The 24,874-nt window shown below is 28.9% G+C and overlaps 6 protein-coding genes across 14 annotated transcripts; 3 read left to right on the top strand and 3 right to left on the bottom strand.

Annotated features, from left to right (window-relative positions):
* Positions 1–1,386: 1,386 nt before the first annotated feature.
* On the bottom strand, positions 1,387–3,365 carry LOC124950516 (mitochondrial fission regulator 1-like). Of its 2 annotated transcripts, none has more exons than XM_047497306.1 (5): positions 2,919–3,365; positions 2,646–2,833; positions 2,429–2,571; positions 2,065–2,281; positions 1,387–1,976 (listed from the first exon to the last, which is right to left on the bottom strand). In XM_047497306.1, exons 2-5 carry the CDS (start codon positions 2,831–2,833, stop codon positions 1,823–1,825), a joined length of 702 nt encoding a protein of 233 aa, XP_047353262.1. In that variant the 5' UTR covers positions 2,919–3,365; the 3' UTR covers positions 1,387–1,822. The 2 variants fall into 2 exon arrangements, with proteins under 2 accessions (XP_047353262.1, XP_047353261.1); XM_047497305.1 differs by having other exon boundaries at positions 2,998–3,362.
* A 68-nt stretch (positions 3,366–3,433) lies between these two features.
* LOC124950515 lies at positions 3,434–6,475 on the top strand. Its single transcript, XM_047497304.1, has 4 exons — positions 3,434–3,855; positions 4,319–4,603; positions 5,413–5,628; positions 5,730–6,475. Exons 1-4 carry the CDS (start codon positions 3,586–3,588, stop codon positions 6,186–6,188), a joined length of 1,230 nt encoding a protein of 409 aa, XP_047353260.1. The 5' UTR covers positions 3,434–3,585; the 3' UTR covers positions 6,189–6,475.
* A 196-nt stretch (positions 6,476–6,671) lies between these two features.
* On the bottom strand, positions 6,672–8,549 carry LOC124950321 (ADP-ribose pyrophosphatase, mitochondrial). The gene is made up of 3 exons (XM_047496832.1): positions 8,362–8,549; positions 7,707–7,954; positions 6,672–7,436 (listed from the first exon to the last, which is right to left on the bottom strand). The coding sequence occupies exons 1-3, from the start codon at positions 8,403–8,405 to the stop codon at positions 6,802–6,804; spliced, it is 927 nt and encodes a 308-aa protein (XP_047352788.1). The 5' UTR covers positions 8,406–8,549; the 3' UTR covers positions 6,672–6,801.
* Positions 8,396–14,800, top strand: LOC124950319 (myotubularin-related protein 14). Of its 7 annotated transcripts, none has more exons than XM_047496827.1 (7): positions 8,396–8,513; positions 10,303–10,421; positions 10,536–11,092; positions 11,569–11,888; positions 11,971–12,433; positions 12,563–12,895; positions 13,051–13,418. In XM_047496827.1, exons 2-7 carry the CDS (start codon positions 10,335–10,337, stop codon positions 13,193–13,195), a joined length of 1,905 nt encoding a protein of 634 aa, XP_047352783.1. In that variant the 5' UTR covers positions 8,396–8,513; positions 10,303–10,334; the 3' UTR covers positions 13,196–13,418. The 7 variants fall into 7 exon arrangements, with proteins under 7 accessions (XP_047352783.1, XP_047352784.1, XP_047352782.1 ...); XM_047496828.1 differs by lacking the exon at positions 8,396–8,513 and adding an exon at positions 8,814–9,068; XM_047496826.1 differs by lacking the exon at positions 8,396–8,513 and adding an exon at positions 9,075–9,593.
* Positions 13,521–15,102, bottom strand: LOC124950322 (peroxisome biogenesis factor 10-like). Its single transcript, XM_047496833.1, has 4 exons — positions 14,883–15,102; positions 14,464–14,788; positions 14,118–14,369; positions 13,521–14,012 (listed from the first exon to the last, which is right to left on the bottom strand). The coding sequence occupies exons 2-4, from the start codon at positions 14,773–14,775 to the stop codon at positions 13,695–13,697; spliced, it is 882 nt and encodes a 293-aa protein (XP_047352789.1). The 5' UTR covers positions 14,776–14,788; positions 14,883–15,102; the 3' UTR covers positions 13,521–13,694.
* A 1,885-nt stretch (positions 15,103–16,987) lies between these two features.
* Positions 16,988–24,790, top strand: LOC124950323 (ras-related protein Rap1). Of its 2 annotated transcripts, none has more exons than XM_047496836.1 (4): positions 16,988–17,735; positions 23,116–23,402; positions 23,636–23,917; positions 24,411–24,790. In XM_047496836.1, exons 2-4 carry the CDS (start codon positions 23,220–23,222, stop codon positions 24,498–24,500), a joined length of 555 nt encoding a protein of 184 aa, XP_047352792.1. In that variant the 5' UTR covers positions 16,988–17,735; positions 23,116–23,219; the 3' UTR covers positions 24,501–24,790. The 2 variants fall into 2 exon arrangements, with proteins under 2 accessions (XP_047352792.1, XP_047352791.1); XM_047496835.1 differs by lacking the exon at positions 16,988–17,735 and adding an exon at positions 17,819–18,039.
* The last annotated feature ends 84 nt before the right edge of the window (positions 24,791–24,874 follow it).

Here is a 24,874-nt window from a genome sequence, read left to right on the forward strand (position 1 = left end):
GTCCCATTCTGTAAATGAACAAGGATAACGTATATACGTTTTAATTATTAACACGATAAATAGACGTATTATTTATTGGTTCTATCACTCTTTTTCCTTAATTATAAGTAAATATAATATTTATTATATATATGTACATATATATATATATATATATATATATATATAAATATAATATTATTATAACGAGTAAAAAGCAAACATAACTGAATCACGCGAAATTAGAATAAATTGGGATTAATTCAAGTTCAAATAAACGTTGAAATATGGATATTACGTGCGTTAACATAATCATTAATATTTCCCATTGAAAATAACACATATAATTCTCTGTTAATGTTCCTTTCGTCCAAGGATTATTTTAATCGTCATTTATAAAAAATATGTTAATATTTAATTTGAAAATGGCATTAAAAACAAATATTTGATTTATCCGATTACGTCGGAGTAATAAATATTAAACAGTTTGGAAGATAATGGCGTTTCCTGACGATTGTCCTTTTTTTTTTTTTTTTTTTTTTTTTTTTTTTTTTTTTTTCTTTTCTTTTCTTTTATTGTTTTTTACTATTTATTTCATTACAATCGAGAAGAAATATTTAACAATTTCCTTTGAGATATAATAATAAAAAGAGAGAGATAATTTTCTTTAACAATAACGTTTATTTTTTTTTTTTTCGTATTTATTATTAATAAAAGCTTTATGTATAAAACGCATCTGTACATTCGTAATATCATTAAAGATCGTATTCAGTCTCTCCACAAACCAATTACGAACGGGCCTATATTATTTTATCATTATAGAATTATGTTATTGGAGCATATATGCGTATCAGAAAGTGATATATATATATATACATATATATACACACACACACATATATATATATATATATATATATTGAACATAAAAGCGCATGGTACAAGAACATAAAACTTATCGCGTGTCTATTTCAAATTCATATTGACAATTTGTAATGCACTTTCTTCTTCTTCTTCTTCTTCTTCTTCATCGTTTTTTGAAATCGTATAAATTATATTTGTTTTCATTTATAATCAGTGAAATCCTATTAAGAATCATAATATCACAATAATCACGTTTAGGAAACAAAAATAATGATCTATATAATCCTGGCACGATAAAATAGATGATTAGTATATTACTTGATATACATTAGTCGGATACGTCAATTTAAAAATTAAGGAATATAAATTTCTATCGTTTCTTGTCGTATTCTTAGATATAAAATAAAAGAAATAAAAATGCGTTCGCGCTAATATATTCGTTGCAGCAATTTGGAATTAAAATTTCGTCAAGATTTTACTGTCAAAATTAAGATCTACTTCCATGAGAGAAATTCACTTCATTCTTCGATTCTTTGGTTAGCGAAGTATTATCGTTACTTGCTCTAAGGAAAAAAAAAAAAAAAAAAAAAAAGAAAAAAAAAGAAAAAAAAGATCTATGTCGGCAAATTATGAAAATCCTTAATATCTATAAAAGTATGTCTCCTTCTCTTTCTCTTTCTCTTTCTCTCTCTCTCTCTCTCTCTCTCTCTTTAAAGTGAGTTCTATTCGCTTTGTACTCTACGCTAAGAAAAGTATTTCGTGGAATTATCTAAATTTCATGTGCCACGCGTTCATCAAATTCATTTTAAATTAAAAGGAACTGTGTTTTTATGAGATAAGTAATTGGATTATAAAAGATTCGAAATATTTAACAGCACGAAAATAAATTGTTGCATTGCATAAAATCCATGTTGATTGCACAGGATCGTTGTACGAAAACAACGAATTGTATATCGTGCTTTACGATTATTAGCGTAAACTAAGTTGAAAAAGAATCATCCAATGTTAAATTACCAGACGAATTTCTGCTATCGGGTGATTGCATTGCAATATATCGTTTACGTAAAATTTCTTGTAAGTCATTGCACGGACTATTTACACGTTTCATTTGTAATGGCCGACCTCCAGGTGACCTAAACGCACAAAATCATATGATTTGACATTAACAATGTACTCTTGCATCGTTACGCATATAAATTTCAATCTAATACTTTTATTTACCTTGCGATCGGTCTCAATTTGACTTTATCAATGTCTTTCAATATATCACCCATTGATTTCTGTGTATTTAATGGCACTTTTTTACGATCTTCTATTTTGTGATCTTGTAAACTGGCCCTCCTCGCAATGTGCGGAGTTGAAGGTGGTGGAAGCGGTGGTGGTGGAGGTGGCTGAGATTTAAAATCTTTCTCGCTGGACAATGATGCAGCTGATGCATCTATAATACAGATTTTTTTTATTTTTTCTTTATTTTTTTTTTTTTTCCCCCACCCCAATGAAAATATTTCTCCTTCTCTTTTTTTCTCTTAATAGGTATGTAATAATATTAAAGTTTATAGGGATGTACATTATATATAATACTTACACTGCGATTGTTTACTACTTTTAACTATTACCGATATCTGCTCTCTGAGCTCTTGTAATTCTTGTTCTAAAGCAAGTAAACGAATTTCAGAACCAAAACTAATTGGTTCCAATAAATCCGGTCTGCTACCTAATAACCTACCACTGTGAACATAATACCAGAAGTATATTATTTATTTGATAAATATAAAATAATTTATTAAAATAATTGTACTTACCTTGCAGGCCCATAACCATTCGAATCAACATAATCATTGCTGGTTTCCTCATTAATCATAGAACTTGTCATAGAATGAAGAGGTGTTACGCTTACATAGATTTTTGGAGGTGGCCTTAAAGGTAAAAATGATCCAATTCTGCGAACGATACTCCTTCTTTTACCATAATATTTAGGTGCTTCACCCATCTAAAATTATAATTAATTTAATCTGTTTTTAAATGGTATCTAATTGTTATACAACTTCTCGTTACGTTCCAATTAAAAAGTTTACCTTCTTTAAAAAGAAAAATATTTAGGTTATCGTACGTCTATTTGTTAGAAGAATAGAAAGGGAAAGAATAAAAGCTCACCTTTGAATTTATAAAATGTTTTTTCGAATACTTGTTACTTTTAAGTTCCAATTCCAATATGATACATGAACACGTGTAAGATATCTGGCAGAGTACATCAGGGTCATTCGAAATTTAAAACGAAAATAGCTTCGTTACATCGACGCGCGGCCAACATGCAATGACTGCACAACGACAGGTTGTTGAAAGCAACGTAACCAAGCGAAACAAAAAAGGCATAAATTTTATTATACGATTTCGAAATTCGTGATACATTTGATATCACTGATCAATTAATATATATTTCACAATGCTCGAAATATTATGACGAAGTATAACGCATTATTTCTATATATTATTAACATATAAAAATTTTCTACGATCATTTCTAAGTGACTTTATCGATCGTCGATAATTATGCAATTTGTAGTTTATTTTTTTCACCGTACGGGGCGTTAAAGTTGATTTTTCTTTAAAACAGTTACTTCGTCTTCGATAGACACAATAAATTCGTAATATCATCAGAGAAGTAAATTTGGTCCCTTTCGTAAATTTTCATATATAATTCAACAAAATTGTGTTTTTTTCTTTTTTTTTTAAATCAATAACATGTGGAAATTCGTAAAGCGGGGCATTCGTGAAACATTAGAACGACGCTTAGAATGCCGTACCAATATTTATTCCCAGATTATTCGAGGCGATAATGCCAAAAATGAAGTTACAAAAAAATCATTATCATGCAATCAGAAATGTATCGGTACTAGTTATTCCGCATATAATAATGAATTTTGTGAATCCACGAGATCTAAGGGTGCAAAAGATAATAATGAAGGTACCAAATGGAATACCAAACATAATTGGGCCGAAGCAGTTGGCTGGGTAAGCAGAGAAATTGTTTTACTAATGTAATTTCTTAAATATTATATTAATATAAATGATTTAATAATTGTAATACAAATGTAACACCGATATTTTTCTTAATTATAATATAAATATAATATCGACAATTAGATATCCTAGATATTGATGATATAATAATTAAATTTCTGTTAAGAATAATTATATCGAAGTTTAACTATTAAATAACAATATGATATAGATTAATATTGAATGAAACGTAATACTTACTTTCTTGCAAAAACTTGACCGATATCTGTATAATAATGTAATTATTATTAAATGACATTATGTGATCAAATTATATATTAATTATAAGCAATTATTTTTGAACCGTGCAAATGTATATATGCGATTTTGTAAAACACACGTACGAGTGTGTGTGTGTGTGTGTGGTGCGTTAGGGTAATTAGTAATTAAATATTTTTTTGTATCCTTTTTACAGTCTAGTGTATTGGCAGTTGGTTGGGTAGTCTGCCAGTCTTTATGTTTCCACAGAAGATTTTTTAATAAAGATAAAAATGAATTATTAAACTTTGAAATATCACTATTATCCAAGGCTCGCATATCTTATCTCCTTAATGAAATATTACATCTACAACCAAAAAATATATTACCAGTTACTAATTGCATAAATACAACTAATAAGTATATTAGTAAAGAAAAAACCAATGAAATTCAAAATAAAGAGATATTTGAAAAATCATTTGGGCCTATCACAGTCGAAGAGGTAAGAATGCTGCTGCTAAGACATTATGCACTCTGAAGCTTATTATTGCAAATTGAAATATATTATTGATTAAAAAGGTACATATATATATATATATATATATATATATGTATATATATATGTATACTTTTCTTATATAAACTATATTGAATTATAGTTATAAAATGGAAAATATATTTTAGAAAAATCTAACATTTGTTCTGTAAAAAAAAGTATATGTATTTACGTATATCTTATGTGTAGTTGTAAATAAACACAATATATATATATATATATATGTGTGTGTGTGTATATAATAAAGCATTTATGTTAATTATTTTTTTTTCTTTTTTTTTTTTTTTTTGTGTGTAGTTACAGCATTATTTGTGTAGTATTCCCATGTTAAAAAGAATTTTTATATGTCATCATATATTCTTATAACGTTCTAATTAATTTTCTTTTTTTTTTTTTTTTTCCTAAAATTAAGTTTAAAAAAAAACTTAGTTTTCTTCCCTCTCATCTACTATCTCCTATTTTTATAAACTTTTTCCTTTATGATTATTAATAGTTTATTTATATATAAAAAATTATCGAAAAAGTAAAAAAAGAATGAAAATATTTATAAATCATGGAATAATATGTCGTATTTAACATTTTTCAAAAAATTTGAAAAAATGTAATGTTACATTATGATTTTTTACAATTATTTATACAAAGAAAAAAAAAAAAGAGATAAAAAATAATAAATCTTGGTATGTATATTGAAATTGTATAAAACATTCATGTTTTTTAAATCCTTATAGAAATCTATATAATTATTGTATTTTTAGGCCTTCGATAAAGCTGTAGATGAATTAAATGATGTTCATAAATTAGTTATGGGAGAATATGAATTGCATTTTGGTTTAAAAGCACTCGATGAAAAGCGTTACAATGATGCTATGAAACATTTTTCAGCCGGGACAAAATATTCTTCGGTTGAAAGCATGTTTAATCTTGGTCTGTGTTATGAATTAGGACTAGGAACATTGATAGATCATGCAAAGGTACATTATATTTGAAATAACAACTATATTTTTAATTCGTAAATAAAATGTAAATAATTGTATCAAAAGAGAAAAAAAATTTACAAATATTAATTTTATAGGCTGCAAGGTACTATGATCAAGCGGCAAAACAGGGTCATGCAGATGCAATGTATAATTTGGGAGTTTTTCATGCTCAAGGGAAAGGTGATCTTATTTTAGATTTGGACAGAGCACGTTTATACTTTAAAAAAGCTGCACAATTAGGTCAGATTCAAGCACAACAAGCGCTTGATTTAGAAAATATTACAGTACAATCAAAGAGTAATGATAAATATTCATTAAAAGTTGATGATTTCCATCGTGAAAAATCTTCTAAGAAGCTACTTTCAAAACTAGCAAATTATACAAATACATATAATAACCAATCGCATGCTGAATGTAATACAAACTCATCTAAATGCCAAAGTGTAGATAAAGTTAAGAATCCCACAGAAATATTTTTAGATTATTTAGGATTAACAGAACCGAATATAGTTCCAGTTACAATTAGTTTAGATGAGTGTAGAGTACAATGTTAAGTATTTACAGTACAAAATACTTAAATAAAACGCAGTATAATCCTGTAATATTAAGAAATGTATATTAAAAAAAAAAAAATAAGTTTAAAATATTTTATCTATTGCTCTAAGATATTCTCTTTCATATTTCATGAATGTGTTTATATTTTATGTATTTTATAGATTATATAAAATATTTTTTAATTTATACAAGGCTTTTTTAAGACTTAACATAATCTTAATTAAATAAGTGTAACATTTTTGTAAATATTTAAAAATATACTGATACGGCTGTGCAATACAGAGAATAACATAGAACTTCAATTTCCAAAAAAAGAAAAAGAAAATGATGTAGTAATGTATATTTAAGGAAATTTTGTTTAAAGAGAATATTTTTATTTGACTAAATAAAATTAGGAGTATTTTCTATATATAATTATATTATTTATATATATATATATAACAAATTTGAAAAATAGTAAACGTCATTATTTTTTTTCTTATCCTAGATATGATTAAATATATAAATGCGATAATTTTTATGTATTTAAAATTAAAAGATTCTATACGATAAAATAAGAATAATATCCAAAATCTTTTTCTTTATAATTATCATGAAAAATATTATTGTGTTTCACCAATGTGCATCATGTTTCTCAACAGTTTTTTTAATCAATTCTGAGTGACTAGCATACAAGTTTAGCTTTGCATCAATATCCATCCATCTTACGTTACAAGCATCATCTCCAGCCGTTAAAGGTAATTGTCCAAAAGTATTGTTATCTTCGTCATGAAAATTTAAAGCAACAGTTTCTATCCAAGCGTTATCTGTATTTCGGGGATCGTCAACGTAACCCTTATAAATTTCAATTCCGTTTGTAAAAAATAAATTCATATTTGCTTCCATCTCATTGCGTTTGGCAAAATCATTTTCTAATAAATTCATAGCTTCTTCCATAAATTCTCGTTTCAATGTAACAGATATCATTTCTCCTGGATCTACCATACCTCCGGGTATTGCCCACTCTTTGCAATCTCTTCTCTGAATAGCTACAAATTGTAATACAGGTTTATTCGTAGTTTCATTTATTTCTAACATATCATTGTTATCTCGTTTCCATCGTGTGACGATTGGATCTGCCGCATGATTTGGTCCCCAACGACCTAAAACACCTCTTCCAACAATGCCTGTTCTACCAACAGGATTTAAAGGATAACCATCTTCATTTGTAACATATTCTCCCATATAACTTTTACGATCTATTTTTCCTATATAAAAGATTAAATTAAATTGAATAAATTAAATTGAAATAGATAATGTTTAAAGTATAGACTATGTACATGTATATAAGAAAAAATGTTTTTTTTTTGCTTATTATATATATATATATATATATATATATATATATATATAAATGTTCCATTAATCTATCATAACCAATAAAAATTTAAGTTTCTTTTCTTTTCATTAAAAACATTCTAGTCGTTCAAAATAAAAAGTATAATAATTGTCTTGTATCTTAGGAATAATACTTGTACCATCTATTTTATTCCATTTCGGTATGAAAGAGACACTTCCAATTTCTGGATCTGCCCAAGGTTTGTTTTGTATACTAGGTGCTGTATATTTAATTGGTTCATATTCAGGATATTCTACATTCCATGGTACTTTATTCTCTTCTACTTGAAATCTTTTAATGTTTGAATGCGGATAAAATCCTTGTCTACATTTTTGATGAATCATTTTTATACATCTACCGTACATACGTGTAACGGTATACCTGTTTCTATTTATTGACAAATGATAACCAATAATTCTTCCTTTATTATTTTCTATTTGATCCTTATGTATTTATATAACATATATACTTTGTTTACATGCCAACTTATATATATATATATATATATATATATATATATATATATATGTATGTATGTATGTACAATATAAATCATACAAATTGTAAGCAATCAATTTAAATGTATTTTATTATATATCTTAGATTGAAATGTCTCACTTGTTTTAAGATATATGTATAATACATGCAAAAAAAATACCATATAAAAATAATAATGTTACACACATATTATATTATATACAATACTATATCATATAAGAAATTTCTATTGCTATTAATTTATCCATTAAAATGATATCCTCCATTGTTATTATATTTCAAATTGTTCAACTGACTTTTTTGTTTTTTGTACATTTTCATGACCTTCAAAAATGTTCATTTATCCGACAGTGTTTCCATTTATACATAATTTCTGAAGAAAAGATACGTTTGTTCAGTGACTAATATCATATCGTGATTCCCTCAAATTAAAATATTCTTAATAGAGGTAATACAATTGTACAAAGAATTTCGTTTCTGCGTTCTAAAAAAAAAAAAAAAAAAAAAAGGAAAGAAAAAAAAAAGAAAAAAAAAAGCACTGCACAAGTACTTTGTCATCGAACATCTTAGTACTAGTTACAATTTAAAAATGAGCTCGCGAACGATGCTCGAACGAATCAGCTTTGTGAGAAGTGATATTTTAAAATTGGAACGATAAGTCTCGAAGTTTTATGAAATATAACTTGCACGTCATATTTTGTTGTTCAAATGATATATTAAAAGAAAAGTAATTTTGTACGTTGTTGTTATTAGAAAATATATAAAGTTATTTTTCTTATTTTCACTCAGTTACTTTTTATCTTAGTATTAATAGTAACGGATTTTTTCAGTCAATACTTACGTTAGCCCTGTTAATAAAATGTTTCGTCCAATTAAGTAAAAATAAAATATATTCTTTTTCTCTCTTTCTCTCTTTTTTTCTTTTTTTTTTTTCTTTTTTTTTTTTTAAACAAACATATAAAGCAATCGAGTTAACACATATGGCAAATGGAATGATCTGTCGGTAATTAAAGTTCATACGTATAAGTAAGATGTGACATGGGTGTATATGTATAGTGTGTCCACATTTTTAAAACGTGCTCTAAGTGATATGAAAAAAGAAAAAATTGCATTGTAATCGAAAATCTAATAATCTCCTTTATTCGTTAACAATAAATGGCAATGACTATTTTAGTACGTACAGTTCGCAATGCATGCAAGTGCAGATGTGAACATTGGATTTGCTATGTTAAAAAAAGGTTATGTTGCCCCGTTTTGTTATATGGATAATATAGTCTATCATAGAATTTTTAAATAATACGAACACTAAAGTTTCATGAGCATTAAGTTTGGAATAATGAAAGCTTGAATATAATAATGTGAGCACATCAAGAAACATTTATTACGGTCTATAGATTTTTATACGCTTACCTTATGTAAAAATATTGTTACATTATTTATATACTCATTACAAAAGATATTATAATTATCTAATATAAAAATGTGAAAGTATACCAAACTGATCATCTGTTTAATTAATTAGAAGAAGGTTCGTCTCTTATTTATTATTAATATAAGTAATAAGTATATTAATAATAATAAGTTGATCTATATATAATAATATAGTAAGATATATCTCGTCTACTCTAATAATATATTTATATAATATTATTACATAAAGTTTAAAGTCTGTGCATTTAATTCTATAGAATAATGATAATTATTTCGAAAATTAATAATTTTTTTACTTTAATGATATTAATGGAAATATAATCTATGTGCCGATTAAGATTAAATGTGAATACATGGAAATAAACGTCAGGCCTTCTTCAACATTATACGCATAGAAAATGTGAAGACTGGAACTAATATGTACCATTATATTATTGCGTATGGATTAGTATTATCTCCAAATGATTAATTTATAAAAGTATATTGTTTACAAATATTTAGGTATTTGTATAATATATTCTTGCGCATTTGATATATATTAAGTATGAAATTGTCCATTTAACAATTAGAAATATAGTATCAAGAACTATTAAGTTTAATGCATAAGTATCAAAGAGCACATATATTTTGTGATCAGAAGAGTAAAAGAATTTTTAATCTGTACTATTACACATCATATACAAAAAATGCAATAGTAGTGCAATTGTTTCTTTATACAAAACACTGGAAGTACTTAATGCATATTATGCATAAATTTAAAGCTGTTGAGAATATATAATTCTTCCAAAACGTGGTTACTTGTTAAGTTTTAGATACATACATTGAAAGTCAGTTAACCATGACTGATATCACCACTCAAGATCTACAACAATTAGTTATCTACTTCTCTAAGAATACTTATAAGGCTAAGGATGCGGATAGCGAAGTAATTATTTATTATGTCTATTATTATATATTAATTATGCACATTCCTATTTCTATATTTTTTTAATATCTCTTCATAATTTTTTTAACAAACTTGAGCAATTTTTATTTTCAGAGTCAAGCCATTATGCAACGATGCCTGCTTCTTAGCGACTTAGATTATACTCATTCGATAATAAATAACAGTGGAGGTGATCTAAGTGCACATTACCCAAGTCATCTTATTATATTAGAATATGAAAAATCCAGAAATCCCACTACATGCGATACACCACCACCACTGCCACGCACAACAGAGACTATATATGAAAGCATGTATGATCCTATTAAACTAAAGGAATTAATAAAAAGCGCTAGATTTGCTAGATGTCGTTCAAGATTTCCACTGCCTGTAATACTTTACAAGGGTAGACATGTATGCAGATCGGCAACATTATCTGGTGGACCAGAAATTTATGGTAGATCGGGATTAGACTATTTGTTTGCAAGTAACGAAGGTGTAGTTTCTGTCCACGAGCAAGTAGATGAAGCATGCGGGGGAGACTCAAGGCTTAGCGATTGGCAACTATTTGACAAAGTTAGACATCAAGACATAAAACTTTTGAAGACTCTTAATGTAGGAACCATCATCGATTTAATGGTAGAAAAGAAGAAAGTCAAATTTGGAATGAAGTAAGCCTAAGATTTAAATTAAAATATCATTTTTTTAATCTGCATGCATTTATGATATCAAATTTAATACAATGAAAGGCTCGTTTTGGAAACTTTACAATTTGTTAAGTATGTGCATTCTTTTCTATAATTTAAAAAACAAAATAAAAAGAAAGAAAGTAATACTTAGGAGTATAGTGCACATTTATTTTTATGACTTCATTTTCTGAAATAGGAGAAAGTTGAAATTGTTATTAAGTGTATTATTTGATCTATGGATTTATTATAATTAAGTAATTTTTTTTTCTTTTTTTTTTTTTTTTTTTTTTTTTTTTTTTTTTTTTTTTTTTTTTTTTTTTTTTTTTTTTTTTATTAATGATTCTTCTCCACAGACACTGTAAAGTTTCATAATAGTTAATATAGCATGTATAGTCTGTTTTACCTTGTGAATCCTCTTTTAGAGGCCCTTAAACAGAGCTCTTTTGTTCGGTACTCAGCGTAACTTCTTCAGAGAAGGTAGACAAAGAGAAGAGGTATGCTGATTTCGCCCTTATTTCCTTGCCATATCCTGGGTGTGAGTTCTTCAAAGAATTTCGAGAGAACGATTATTGCGCCAAGGGTTTAGTGTTTGATTGGTCTCAGACTTATGTGGATGCACAAATTGGTATACCTGAAGATTCAATTTCTTGTCAGTTTCGAATAAATTGGGAACAATATCAAGTTTGGGATCTTATAAAACTAACTCAAAATTATTTAAAACTTATTTTGAGGTATTTGAGCGATAGTAGTAGCGGAATGCTGATACATTGTATTTCAGGTAATAAATAAGTCTTTGATATTCCATTTGTTATAACTTTGCTTTTAATATATGCTATATTAAAGCTATACTTTAATTACAGGCTGGGATAGAACTCCTTTATATATCTCATTATTGAGAATTAGTTTATGGGCCGATGGTGCTATACACACATCGTTGGATGCGTACCAAATTCTTTATTATACAATAGCATATGATTGGATGCTTTTTGGACATGATTTGCAAGATAGATTAAGTAAAGGAGAAGAAATCTTTTTTTTCTGTTTCTTTTTTCTGAAGTATATTCATGATGAAGATTTCAGTATCAATCGTCATAACCGTTCTAAGCATCCTGTTTTACGTAATGACAGTGATTCACAGTTGGATAATGTAATGTTTGATAATGAATCTATCGTAACTCTCAGTTCAGTCAGTTCCAACTTAAGTCTGAATAGTTGGTGTAGTTCTGTTAGTCAGAATAGTAGGGATAGTCAGGATAATAATCCACCAGCTGTGTTTCAATGTGCCTCTGGAGACAACAGTCAGGAAGAATATCATAGTAATGGGTATACTTGATTTTTTAAATTTTATAATTTCCTTAATAAGATAATTGATTTTAACTTCTTTTTAATATCATTATTAATTAACATCTAAATAAATAAATATATCATATATATGTGATCTTTGTTTTACAGAAATGTTGTACAATTTGCATTTTACCATTCTCCAAATAAAGAAGCACACGGATCTCGATCCCCTCTTCCTCCTAACAGAACATCTCCAGTTGCTGTACCTGTACCAGGTCGTCTTCGACAACGAAATGAATCGTCTTCTTCTGGTGGTTCATGGCAAATGATATCTGGAACTGGAAGTTTACGCGGTTCGACAACTGCCAATGCACCTATTGCAGATGCATTAACTTCTTCTAACTTGGCTTGCAGAAATTTGTGTGAAACTTTTGGACATACATCACAAGAATCTAGTACAACTATAATAGAAGATGAAGCATGCTCGTCGTCACCAGTACAGTAAGTTCTCAAAAAAAAAAGAAAAAAAAAAAAAGAAACAAAAAAAAAAACATTTCTATGTAATCGTTTACTCGTTGAAAATGTATAGGTATGTACGCTCGTATGTATTCATGTATAATATAACTAATATATAATGTGTGAATTATATTTTTTAGAACTCGCAAAGATAGACTGCAGTGTTTAAGAACAATATTTTATAGTGCTTATAAACATACTGGATTCCGTATGAAAGATAATTCTGAACCAGGAGGTTTAGGTCAAATAATCGGCAATTTTGCAGAGAAAGTAGGAATCCTTTGATGTTCAACATACATCTTTGTGACTAATATGTCATTAATCATCTTCCGCGAATCATCAGTTTTTCATTATTGACTTTTTTCTTTAACTCAGAAAATTTTTCAAATTATTAAAGAAAAATCAAATAAAATATTTGTATATTATTGTTTATGTGGACAATGTATTGTTATATGAAGTACGGTGTGTATACACGTAATACAAATAAAAGTTAATATTTTTTTATGTATTTACAGCATATATATATATACATATATATATATGAATATACAATGATTCTTCTTTGTTTAATGGATTTGTAGATATATTTGAAATAATTATATAAACCTAGTTCTCAGATCATTTTAACGAGTTTTACTAATATTCAGCATATTGCACAATACAGCTTTATCATAAAAAAAAAAAAAAAAAATGTTTCAATGTCATTTACTTATAAGCAAAAATCAAAAATTCGAATTTTATAACAAAAATATTTTATAAAAATTTATATAATTTATATATTGTATTATAGATTCATTAAATATACTATTCTTTGGGGTGGAACATTTTCTCTACAAAAGGGACATTGTGGTTTATTACGCAACCAGTTACTAATGCAAGGCCAACAAAATGTGTGACCACAGGGAGTTGCAGTTGTTGATATTGCTTCGGTACACAATTGACAGTTTTTATGAACATCTGTTTCTGCTAATTTTATAAGTTCTTCGTTATCCTTTTGCTGCGATTCATTTTGCCATATTCTTAATACAGTTTGCATTAAAGTTATAATACCAAGTAGCCTTAAACCCCAGCTAACTTTGTCCACTGATGAACTACCATAAACCTTAGAAATTAATAAGTCATCAAAATATATTAAATAGTTATTCATTCGTATTTAATATTATAATAATATAATATAATATAATATATTTTGAAAAAAAAAATTTACCTTTGCATAATCTATTTTAGTTAATCTTTTACCTAAACTATTATATCTACCAGAGATATAAAAGAAACCTTTATGAATTAATACAAGTAGAGGTATTATTGACTGTAATCTTGTTAAAATCAAATTAAACAATTTAATCGACTGCTCTGTTAATTGATTACGAGGATCATTAATATATCTTTGTAATACACCCAATTCTTTTAATAATATTCTTTCCCCAAAATATTCAAGAATCATACTTATAATCCTTGCCTAAATAAGAAAGAAAGAAAGATAATTAATTAAATATCTTATTAAATAAATCTTCTTTAATAAAGATTAATTCATATCTTATTAGAATATATACATTTAAAGATGGAACGGTATAATTTTTAATATTAGCTTGTACGATCCCAGTATATTCTTCGCCTAAAGTTTGATTGCCCATTCCTGACGTGAAAAGAAAATATATCAATCTAGCTGGGATATCAGAAATTACATATTTAGATAAGGTTCTATAATTCTTAAAGCCATGTAATAAATTGTAAATCTTTTCTTGTAATGATGATATAAAATCCATATCCCTTTGATGAGACCTAAGTATTTCTGCTTGATTGGCATATTTTAATGTTTTTTTTTTATGATATTTTGATATATCCTGATCTTCCCGAATATCCATTGTATTTATTAACCTGTATAAATGAAAATATATATTTTATTTGTATTTTGTATCGTCATATTTCAAAATGATTTATCGAGTATTACAATAGAAGTATATGTCATAACCTTAAAAATATTACATGTATTTTTCTTCATGTAATAAGAATTGTCAATTTAATTATAATAGATGATGCTTAATATCGATAAAAAAAATTTCATTGTTCCAAAATATTTAAAATTGCATATATTTAAGATGCAAATATTTAGGACTTTGTATTTGAAATTTTTCTTTTTGTAAACGCACAACTAACCTTTTACATAAAAACTACTAACGTTAAAAAATATGATAATTTTTCTTTCGGACAAGATTTTTTGTATGTACGTATGCATATATATATATATATATATATATATATATATATATATATATTATTTAGAATTATCTATTATTTAACTTAACAAATATGTATTATGATAGTTAAATAACTTTTGTAAAAATATAATTATTATATAATAAGTATTTTTACTAATGAAAATTATTTTATTCAATAATATTTTTAAGAAACAACAATGTCATGGAGACAATAATGTTAATCTTTCTAAAAGAGTTCAAAAGAATTTATAAAATATTCCTTTTGACAAATTTCAAATTATTGCGATTAGAAATTAATTCGTTTAAATTCCGTAAGCGCTTGAGTTGCAGAAAATATATTCTTGGGTAGGGTTTACTATAAAATGTTAAAAGTCATTGATAACAGTGCTTACATACGTATGAAAAATTAAAAGAAATTCAATCGATGTCTAATTTTCTTTTTCCTTTTATATTCTGTGCATAGATAAATATATAAAGTCAGCGAAAGAAGTCAATTATGATTAATATTTACTTATTTCTTTAAATAACGTGATATTAAAACAACAGTCCGAAGTATTTACACTTAATGCAACAATAATGGAACATAATTTGAATAATCAATACAGTGATTATCAGAAAAAAGTATGGATATATACACATATCTATGTATATATATATACTACACATACATAAAATGGTAATTTGACAAATTCATAGCTTATGAATGAAAACACATACTATTTAGAGTTTTCAATTGTTTTTATTTTTTCACATAATTTTCATTAATTGCACATCATGCACAATACTCTAATCTTTTTATACTATCTTACAAATTTGTTTTTTAAAGTTTTTCAAAATAATTATTTACTGTAGCCATCGATTTATCGTCTAACAACAATCGTCGATCACTAATAAATTTGTTCAATTTTAGAAACAGACGAAAAGTTAAATTTTCTTTTTCAAATGAATTACAAATGACAATGAACAATTTGAAAACTTTAAGGTTATACATAAAACAGATGTCACTTTAAGACACGCCAATGAAGTTAATAACATTATCACCATCTATGAATGATTCCTTGAAACTTTTTAAAAATTGTCCTTATATATAAATGTATCCTAGGGAGTAATGATACGAAGTTGTCCACATAAGTTGGTTCATCGATATTTCCATAGTTAGCAACATTGTTGCAATTGTTTGAAATAACGGGATGATACAATATCTTATTACATTAATACGGAAATAATATCGTAGTTTATTCGAATTAATGGAGAATTGTCTTTTTGAGAAATTATTGTAAGAGAAAGAGAAAAAGGAAAGGGAAAGAAAGGAGAAAGAAGAAGAAGAAGAAGAAGAAGAAGAGAGGAAAAAGAAATTCCCTAGAACAAATATTCCAAGAAAGGGATTGCAATCGGTAAAGGAGGAAGAAATTAATCGATTGCGTCGTCGCGAGAAACGGTGGATGACGGCAGGACGATCGCATTGAATAGATAGAGGGCCATAGCAGCGAAGAGCAGAGAGACATCGCCCTAGATAACGGTAGAATCGTGCGCGCTGCTGTCGCCTTGCCTCTCTGCTCAGGCTCTGCTCTCGACGGTGTAGTATTTTGCGAGGAAGAAAAAGTGGAAAAGCCGCGAGAACTCTGTTCGGTTTTGGAATTAAACAAAAAAAAGAAAAAAGGAAAAAAGAAGGAAACAAAAAGGAATATTAAGGAAAAAAAAATAATAATAATAAATAATAATAGTAACAATAATAATAATAATAATAATAATAATTAAGAGAACATAAAAAGGAAGGAAGGAAGAACTTAAGACCATCGAGAGAGAGAGAGAGAGAGAGAGAGAGAGAGAGAGAGAGAGAGCGAGAGATAGATAGATAGATAGATAGATAGATAGAAGACTTCCAGCTCATAAGTGCTTGTGTGTTTTGTGCTTGTGTGTGGGTGTAGGTGCGTTCGCGTGCGTGCGTGCGTGCGTACGTACGTTCGTTCGTTCGTCGTGCGTGCGTACGTGTGTATGTGTGTGTGTGTCCCCGTTCGTCGTTCTCGGTGGTGACGAGGACAAGGTGGAGCACGACGAGAACGGCAGTGGGCAAGGTGGAACGTGAAAAAAGGAAGACGGAAAAGAACCTAGGGATAAACGTGACAGTAATAAAAGTGACTAAGAGGAAAAATAATAGAAATATAATAGCTGCTGCCAATGGTGGATCCCTTTTCCCCCTACTACTACAACAAGAAGCTTTTCGCGAGTTTCACGCGCCCCCTGACACCTTCGGTCTTCCTTCTTTCTCTCACTCTTTTTCTTTCTCTCTCTCTCGTTTTTTTTCCCTCCTTTCGGTTTTGCCTTCCGCTCTCTTTCTCTTCTCTCTCAGTTACCGACCGTACCGCGACCCTCGATGACCCTGCAACCGTGCGCCGAGGAATCGAACGGCGAGCCAGAAAACAACTAATAGCGCTGCGATATATCCTTTCGTAAATCGGGATACGAGTGTGTAAAGGCACGCTGGGGGAGAAAGAGGGAGATAAGAAGAACGAGGAGATAGAGAAGGAAAAAAGAAAGAAAGAAAGAAAGAAAGAAAGAAAGAGAGAGAGAGAGAGAGACGTAGAAGAAGAGGAAACGAGTGAGAGGTACGGCTAGAGTCAGAGAGAAAGATAGAGAGAGAGAGAGAGAGAGGGAGATCGAGTGTGCGCGCGCGCCTGAAGGAGAGGGAGGAAGAGAGAGAGCGAGATAGTTAGATAGAGAGAAAGAGAGAGAAGAAAAGTGAAGAGAAGAGTGGAGAGGAGAAGAGAGAGAGAGAGAGAGAGAGACTGAGTGAAGAGAGGGAGGGAGGGAGGAGTAAGAAAGAGTCGTTGGACTCTCCTCCATTAGCCAAAGAACGGATACGTCGTTGGAAGCGGAATCTAGGAGCGTCTCCGAAACGGCGTACACGAGGTAAGCTTTGAACGGATTGACGTTCGTACTACACTGCAAGCGTCAAATGCGCTTTCTAAAAAAAGATCCCCGTTCGAGTCTTCCAACCGGGCCCCCCTTCCTCTCTGTCTCTCTTTTTCTCTCTCTTTCTCTCTCTCTCTCTATCTATCTCTCTTACTTCCCCCTCTTCATAACCTCCTCTGGTAGTGCTGCCTGCCTGCCTGCCTGCCTGCCTTCCATCGCGAGCTCTCCCGTGGAACCATGATCGTGGCGTGGCATGCTAACCGCCGACCCCTGCCGGAAATCGACGAACGCCGGTCTCTCCTCCTTTGCCTCTCTACCCCCACCCCTTTTTTGTCACAGAAAAACCACGGCGAGAAAGAGAGAGAGAGAGAGAGAGAGAGAGAGAGAGAGAGAGAGAGAGACATGAACGTTCCGAAAGCATTCGCTTTCGACATTTTCTTTACCAACAAGATCCATCGTGTGTTATCGATTACTCATCGTTTAAGATTTACATTAGATCATGATATACTCCTTTCTTTTTTCTGTTTTTTTTTCCCCGTTATCTTTCTTCTTTTTTTTTTCTTTTTGTGTTTTTGTTTCTCTCTCTCTCTCTCTCTCTCTCTCTCTCTCTCTCTCTCTCTCTCTCTCTCTTTCTCTCTCTGTCTCCACGAACGTACGCTGCCTTACAAATCTTTCAACAGTGAACATATTTTATTCTTTTTTTTTGCTTCTTTTTTTTTTTTTTTTTTTTTTTTTTTTAAATTATTATTATTATTACTTCGAGTCAATTACTTCGAACTTGGACTCGGATTAAACACGGCGCGCGTTTCGAATTACATTCGTTCGTTTTAAACGAGTTGGAGGACGTAATTACACCGCGAAGGGAATTCGCTTCTTCTCGTACGTTCTCGACTATTTTCACGCCCGATAACTGTGTCGCTCGATTCTTGTCAATGAAAGAGAAAAGAGAGAGAGAGAGAGAGAGAGAGAGAGAGAGAGAGAGAGAGAGAGAGAGAGAGAGAAAAATAATATACTCTTTTTAAAATATTCGCTATAATGAAAAATTCAATATTTAAAGAATAGAGTTATATATTATTTTTCGTTCGTTCAATGTTTTACTTTAATTCCGAACAATCTTCAAATTAGATTTTATTTTCATGCGAAGATAAATATTAAATACGTGAAAGAAAAAAAAAAAAAAAAAAAAAAAAAAAAAAAAGAAATATATTATCTGTATCTATCGTATATTACGTCATCCACATTGAAATGATATTTCGTATTTGTTATTAAATTTTTCAAGAAATATCTCGTATTAATCGGAAAATCAATGTTCTTCAATCAATCATCGCGATTTCATTTTTTAAATCGGTTAACAATCTCTGTCAAAGTATCAATGATATTTTTTACATGCTCCGTTGTGTTTTAACTCATCGCGGATATTTCCTATCGTCTGTCTGCGCTTGCGCACGAGAACTCGATTAAAAGTTCCATTCTTTATCGTTACAAATATTTAGTCTGTTATTCATTTTTTACTCCTTTGTATATATCTCTGTACGTATTTTTCATGTATAATTATAAATCTGGGTTAACATAAATGAGGATAACTCGAAACAAAGAAATAGAAAAACTTATTGTGTTATTTATGTGTTATTTACAATCTTTGTATTTACAATTATTATAATATCAATGGTAATAATAGTACATGATACTTTCATCTTATTTTTCTATACATTTATATAGCGTTATAGCATAAATGCACAATTGAATTTATTTTTAAAACGTAAGCGTTGTTAAAATCTATTTATAATTTTTATAAATCTGTAACATGTTTTTCTAATCAATGACCTCATTTAATAATTAATGATTCTTCGTACTTTTAGATACACAATTCCTTCTTAATTTTAATATATGATATGTATATACAATAACATTTGTGTATTCTTGGAATGTAAAAAAGAAAAAAAAAACCTTTCTGTACTATAATTAATTTCATGCATTTATTTTTATCTTTTTGTTGTTAATAATGCCGTCATGTACTATATCCAATGTTTTTATATCAATTTAACAAATAACATCTCATGTGCGTTTGTAATTAATTGCACTTGTACATCTGCACCTTCATTATTAACAAAGAAATATTACATATCATTTTCATTTTTTTACTCAAATCCACTCTAAGAAAAAAATAATATTTTGATGATTTCTCTTTTGCCTCAATTAAAATAATAATATTTTGACTCTTAATCTAAATTATCTTCATGTCTCCTAGCCGTATATTTTTGCTTACATATTATTACGCCATGAAAAATTAATTTGTCAGTCGCGTTGCGTTTAGCTGAAGAAATATTTAATTATTATAGTACGGGTTTGTAGAATCTAAATAGAATACTTTGGATTCTACGACGTTGTTAGAAGCATTATAAAATATTATGTAAATATATTGTCAATAAAATTTACGCTGTACAATCTTTACGCTCTGTAAAATTTAATTTTTAGGTTGCTGTTCTATGTTTATTACGCATTAGAAGTTTAGTTAGATAGTCAGATAAGTAGATTTGCATGAAATGAGGTTATTTGATGGAACCAATAACAATAACAATAACAATTACAATAACAATAACAATATAAATATACATATACACATATATATACATATATATGTATATATATATATATATATAACATAATGTATACATATGTATATACATATATATGTATATGTATATGTATACATATACATAATATAATATAATATATAAATAATATAACATATCGCCTACTGTCGGAAAATCTGTCTATCGTACTGTATCTCGCGATTGAATTCTCCGGAGTGAAAGGATTAACCAAAGTATCAAAAGAAATATATATATATACACATACACACACATGCGCGCGCGCGCGCGCACTTTTATTTAGAAATATACAGGTGACCTTGAAAACTTTGAAACCGAGAAAAATTATCTCCTCGTTGCTTTTTTTGCACTGTTTGCCTAGATTCTTTTTTTTTGTCATTATTATTATATATTATTGATTATACATGTATTATATACACATGTATATATATGCATATATTCATATATTATATTCATAATATGTATATTATCAGGTCTGTCAAATTAAGTATTAACAAAATAAAAGATCAATGAAGCTTCTTTTTTTTTACAATTACTTGTACTTGCATGAACTAATCAATTTTTGTGGTCTTCGTTTATATAAAATTGTTGATATTAAATGAAGAAATAGTTAATCATTCTTTTTTTGTCTATAGTTTTCACTTAAAGCGAAATTGCACCAAAAATAAAAAAAAAAAAATAAATAAATAAAAAAAAGAAAAAGAACTTTCCACGGAAATGTTTGCACTATCCGCCATTAACGATAATTGAAAGAGAGTCTATACACGCGATTCGTATGATGTAAATCGTGCCGTTGCTTTGTATTATCAGACGTTACATCATATCCTGCCCACCTCTTATCTAGTCAGGATATGATCGTCTACGCGACACAGATTCCACGCTAGCTCTGATCGCTTTTCTTTATTTTAAAAAATCCGCCGTTATCCTTTTCATAGATATTGTAATTACGTTGAATGATATCAAAGTATATTTCAATTATCTTATTGCTAGAAATACCTATTCCTGTGTATTTTATCTACAAAATATTACTGCTTTTATATCAATTTCTCTTCTTTTCTATTTTTATTATTATTATTATTATTATTATTATTTTTTTTTTTCTTTTTAATATTTAAAATCAACGTAAAAGGAAGGTTATGACATGTAAAATTTTTTCAATGACAGTATATATTATTATTTCTTATAAAGTTTTAATACAATGATATGAAAAGAAAAAGAAGAGAAGAAAAAATAATATGAACGTATTATGATTCGTAATAAATTAAAATCTAATTTTCGATATAAAATTTCGAAAGGAAATATTACGTTTACAAAGATGGCGACGAGGAAATAAAAATAATTCGGATAAATAATTCGGACATAATTTTGCCGGTTATGAATTGATACAAAATAAAAATTATAAATAAATAAATAAATAAATAAATAAATAAATAAATAAATAAATAAATAAATAAATAAATAAATAAATTCGAAGTATATACATGTGCCCGTGCGCGTATGTCTCTGTGTATTTATATATCTCTCATTGACTTTTGGTGCATTCGAATAACAGAATCTGGGTATATAAGCGGGACTTCGAAAAACAGAGAAAAATGGGGACTTTGCTCTTTTTATTCTTTCGTTCGAGAATGACGCATCCCTGTGACACAGTTTTACACAATGGAACAGTCAGGCTGCTTTTAACGAGAGGCTTCTGTATATAGCACTCTTTATCATTCTTAAAGGACGGCGCCCATGCATGCGCGCTTATTTTTAATCGCCGTTGAAAATCTGCGAATGTGGAACGTCTTTCATTTTTATTAAATGTATCATATCTGTCTCTCTATCTCTTCGGTGAGATATTTTAATCATATTTTTTTCGAACAATAATACTAGTCAAAGGATGGATCCAAAGTTTTTGGTTGATATCAAAATGTCAATTATTTTTTTCATAGAGACTTTTAAGGTTAGTTTTTCCTTTCTTTTTTTCCTTTTTATCAGATCACAAAAAATTTCTTAACCTTGTAATTAGTTAGAATCTGATTAAAAAAAAAAAAAGAAGGAAAAAAAAATCAAATTAAAGGTAATCTAAGAAGTCTCGACAAAGAATGATCGGCTTTTAAAATCACCCAGAAACTTTTAGCCCACCCTATATTTATACATACACATATACATACACATACACATTGTCAGTGAACGTGTATCGATCAAATTATGCGCAACAGTCTAACAATAGAAATAGTATAAAAATAAAATAGTAATGGTAGTCTCTTCTTCTTCTTTTTTCTTTTTTTTTTTTTTTTTTTTCCGTTTAGATTGTAAATACTTGTATCTTGAGATATAAAATAAAGTGATCGGAAAATGATAAAGAAAAATTTACGAAATTATGGTGAAAAAGAATTGGTTATTCATATATATATATATATATATATATATATATATATACATACACACATATATTGTTGAATTAATTTTGTTTCAGATCCTCTTCGCCATATTACTATATATAGAAAGAGAGAAAACGTGGCGGATTCGGCGATCACTTGGCTGTGACAACGTGCACAGATACATAGATAGAGCAAGGAAATGCGTGAATATAAAATAGTAGTATTGGGCAGTGGAGGTGTAGGCAAGTCCGCCCTCACTGTCCAATTTGTCCAAGGAATTTTTGTTGAGAAGTACGATCCTACGATCGAGGATAGCTACCGTAAACAAGTCGAGGTCGACGGTCAACAATGTATGTTAGAAATTCTAGACACAGCTGGAACGGTGAGGATTCATAACTTTTGTTATAAATGTGTATTTTATATATATATTGTTTTATTATTTTTTTTTCTTCTATTCACTTTAAAACAACCGGTTTTCGTTTATGTAGCTGTTTAATTACACACGCACACTTAGACACACACACGTACGTACGTACGTACGTATACATATTATCCATTAATATAGAAACTGTAACGTAATCACAGCGCGTATATGCATTTTATTTGTCTCTTTAGGAACAATTTACAGCCATGAGGGATTTATACATGAAAAACGGACAAGGATTCGTTTTAGTATACTCGATAACGGCACAATCGACGTTCAACGATTTGCAAGATCTGAGGGAGCAGATCCTGCGAGTAAAGGACACAGATGATGTGCCAATGGTGCTTGTGGGTAATAAATGTGATTTGGAGGATGAAAGAGTAGTTGGCAAAGACCAGGGCGTCAACCTTGCCCGGCAATTTAATTGTGCGTTCATGGAGACCTCTGCCAAAGCCAAGATTAATGTGAACGATGTAAGTTTCCCCCTTTCGTTTTTGATATATTTCTTTCTTCTTCTTCTTTTTTTTTGTTTTCTTTTCTTTAACTTTTCCTATCATACATAAAGAAAAAAGTGAAGCATGTGATTGAGAGAAAAAGAGAGACTATCAACTGTTACCAATGCATTTAAATTTTAAGGTCTCTTAAATCTATTTTTCTTTTTTCTTTTCTTTTCTGTTTTTTTCTTTTTTTCTTTTTTTTTCTAAAGTTTTTCACAAAGTAGTAACTATTTAGTTCATCAAAAGAAAAAAGTAAACTAAGGAGGCCTTAAAACTTGAATGTACCCACGTATATCTACAAATTATATACGGTGGGAATTGTGTTTACAATTAAAACGACCCGATATTTTTTTTCTTTTCATTTCTGTGTAATAAAATTATAAATGATATTATATAATTGTTGTTGTTCTTTTTATTATTATTATTATTATTACTGTTATTATTATTATTGTTATTATTATTATTACAGATCTTCTACGATCTAGTTCGACAAATCAATAAAAAGTCACCAGAAAAGAAGATGAAGCAAAAGAAGAAATCGCTGTGCCTACTTCTGTAAGATTTTTATATGGCAGTGTCCATATTTCTTCTGCATTGAAATATACCAGTGGAAGATGAAAGAGGAACTGGCGGTTATAAAAATACTAGTGACAAGAAGGGGGCTGATAAGATGATAAAATAATAGCAGAGGAACTAAATAAAAGGAGATATGATGATTTGGGTGGTTGTAAAACGAGAAAAGACAAAGACGCTACGTATGGAAAGAGAGCGCTGGGGAGAGAGAGAGAGAGAGAGAGAGAGAGAGAGAGAGAGAGAGAGAGAGAGAGAGAGAGAGAGAGAGAGAGGAATGTAACAAACAGGAGAATATGATGTATGAATGTGTGCGTGCATCCTATGTATGTATGTGCGAGAAATAGAAAGAGAAAGAGAGAG

The sequence above is a fragment of the Vespa velutina genome, chromosome 7 (genome assembly GCF_912470025.1).
Source record: "Vespa velutina chromosome 7, iVesVel2.1, whole genome shotgun sequence".
NCBI lineage: Eukaryota > Metazoa > Arthropoda > Insecta > Hymenoptera > Vespidae > Vespa > Vespa velutina.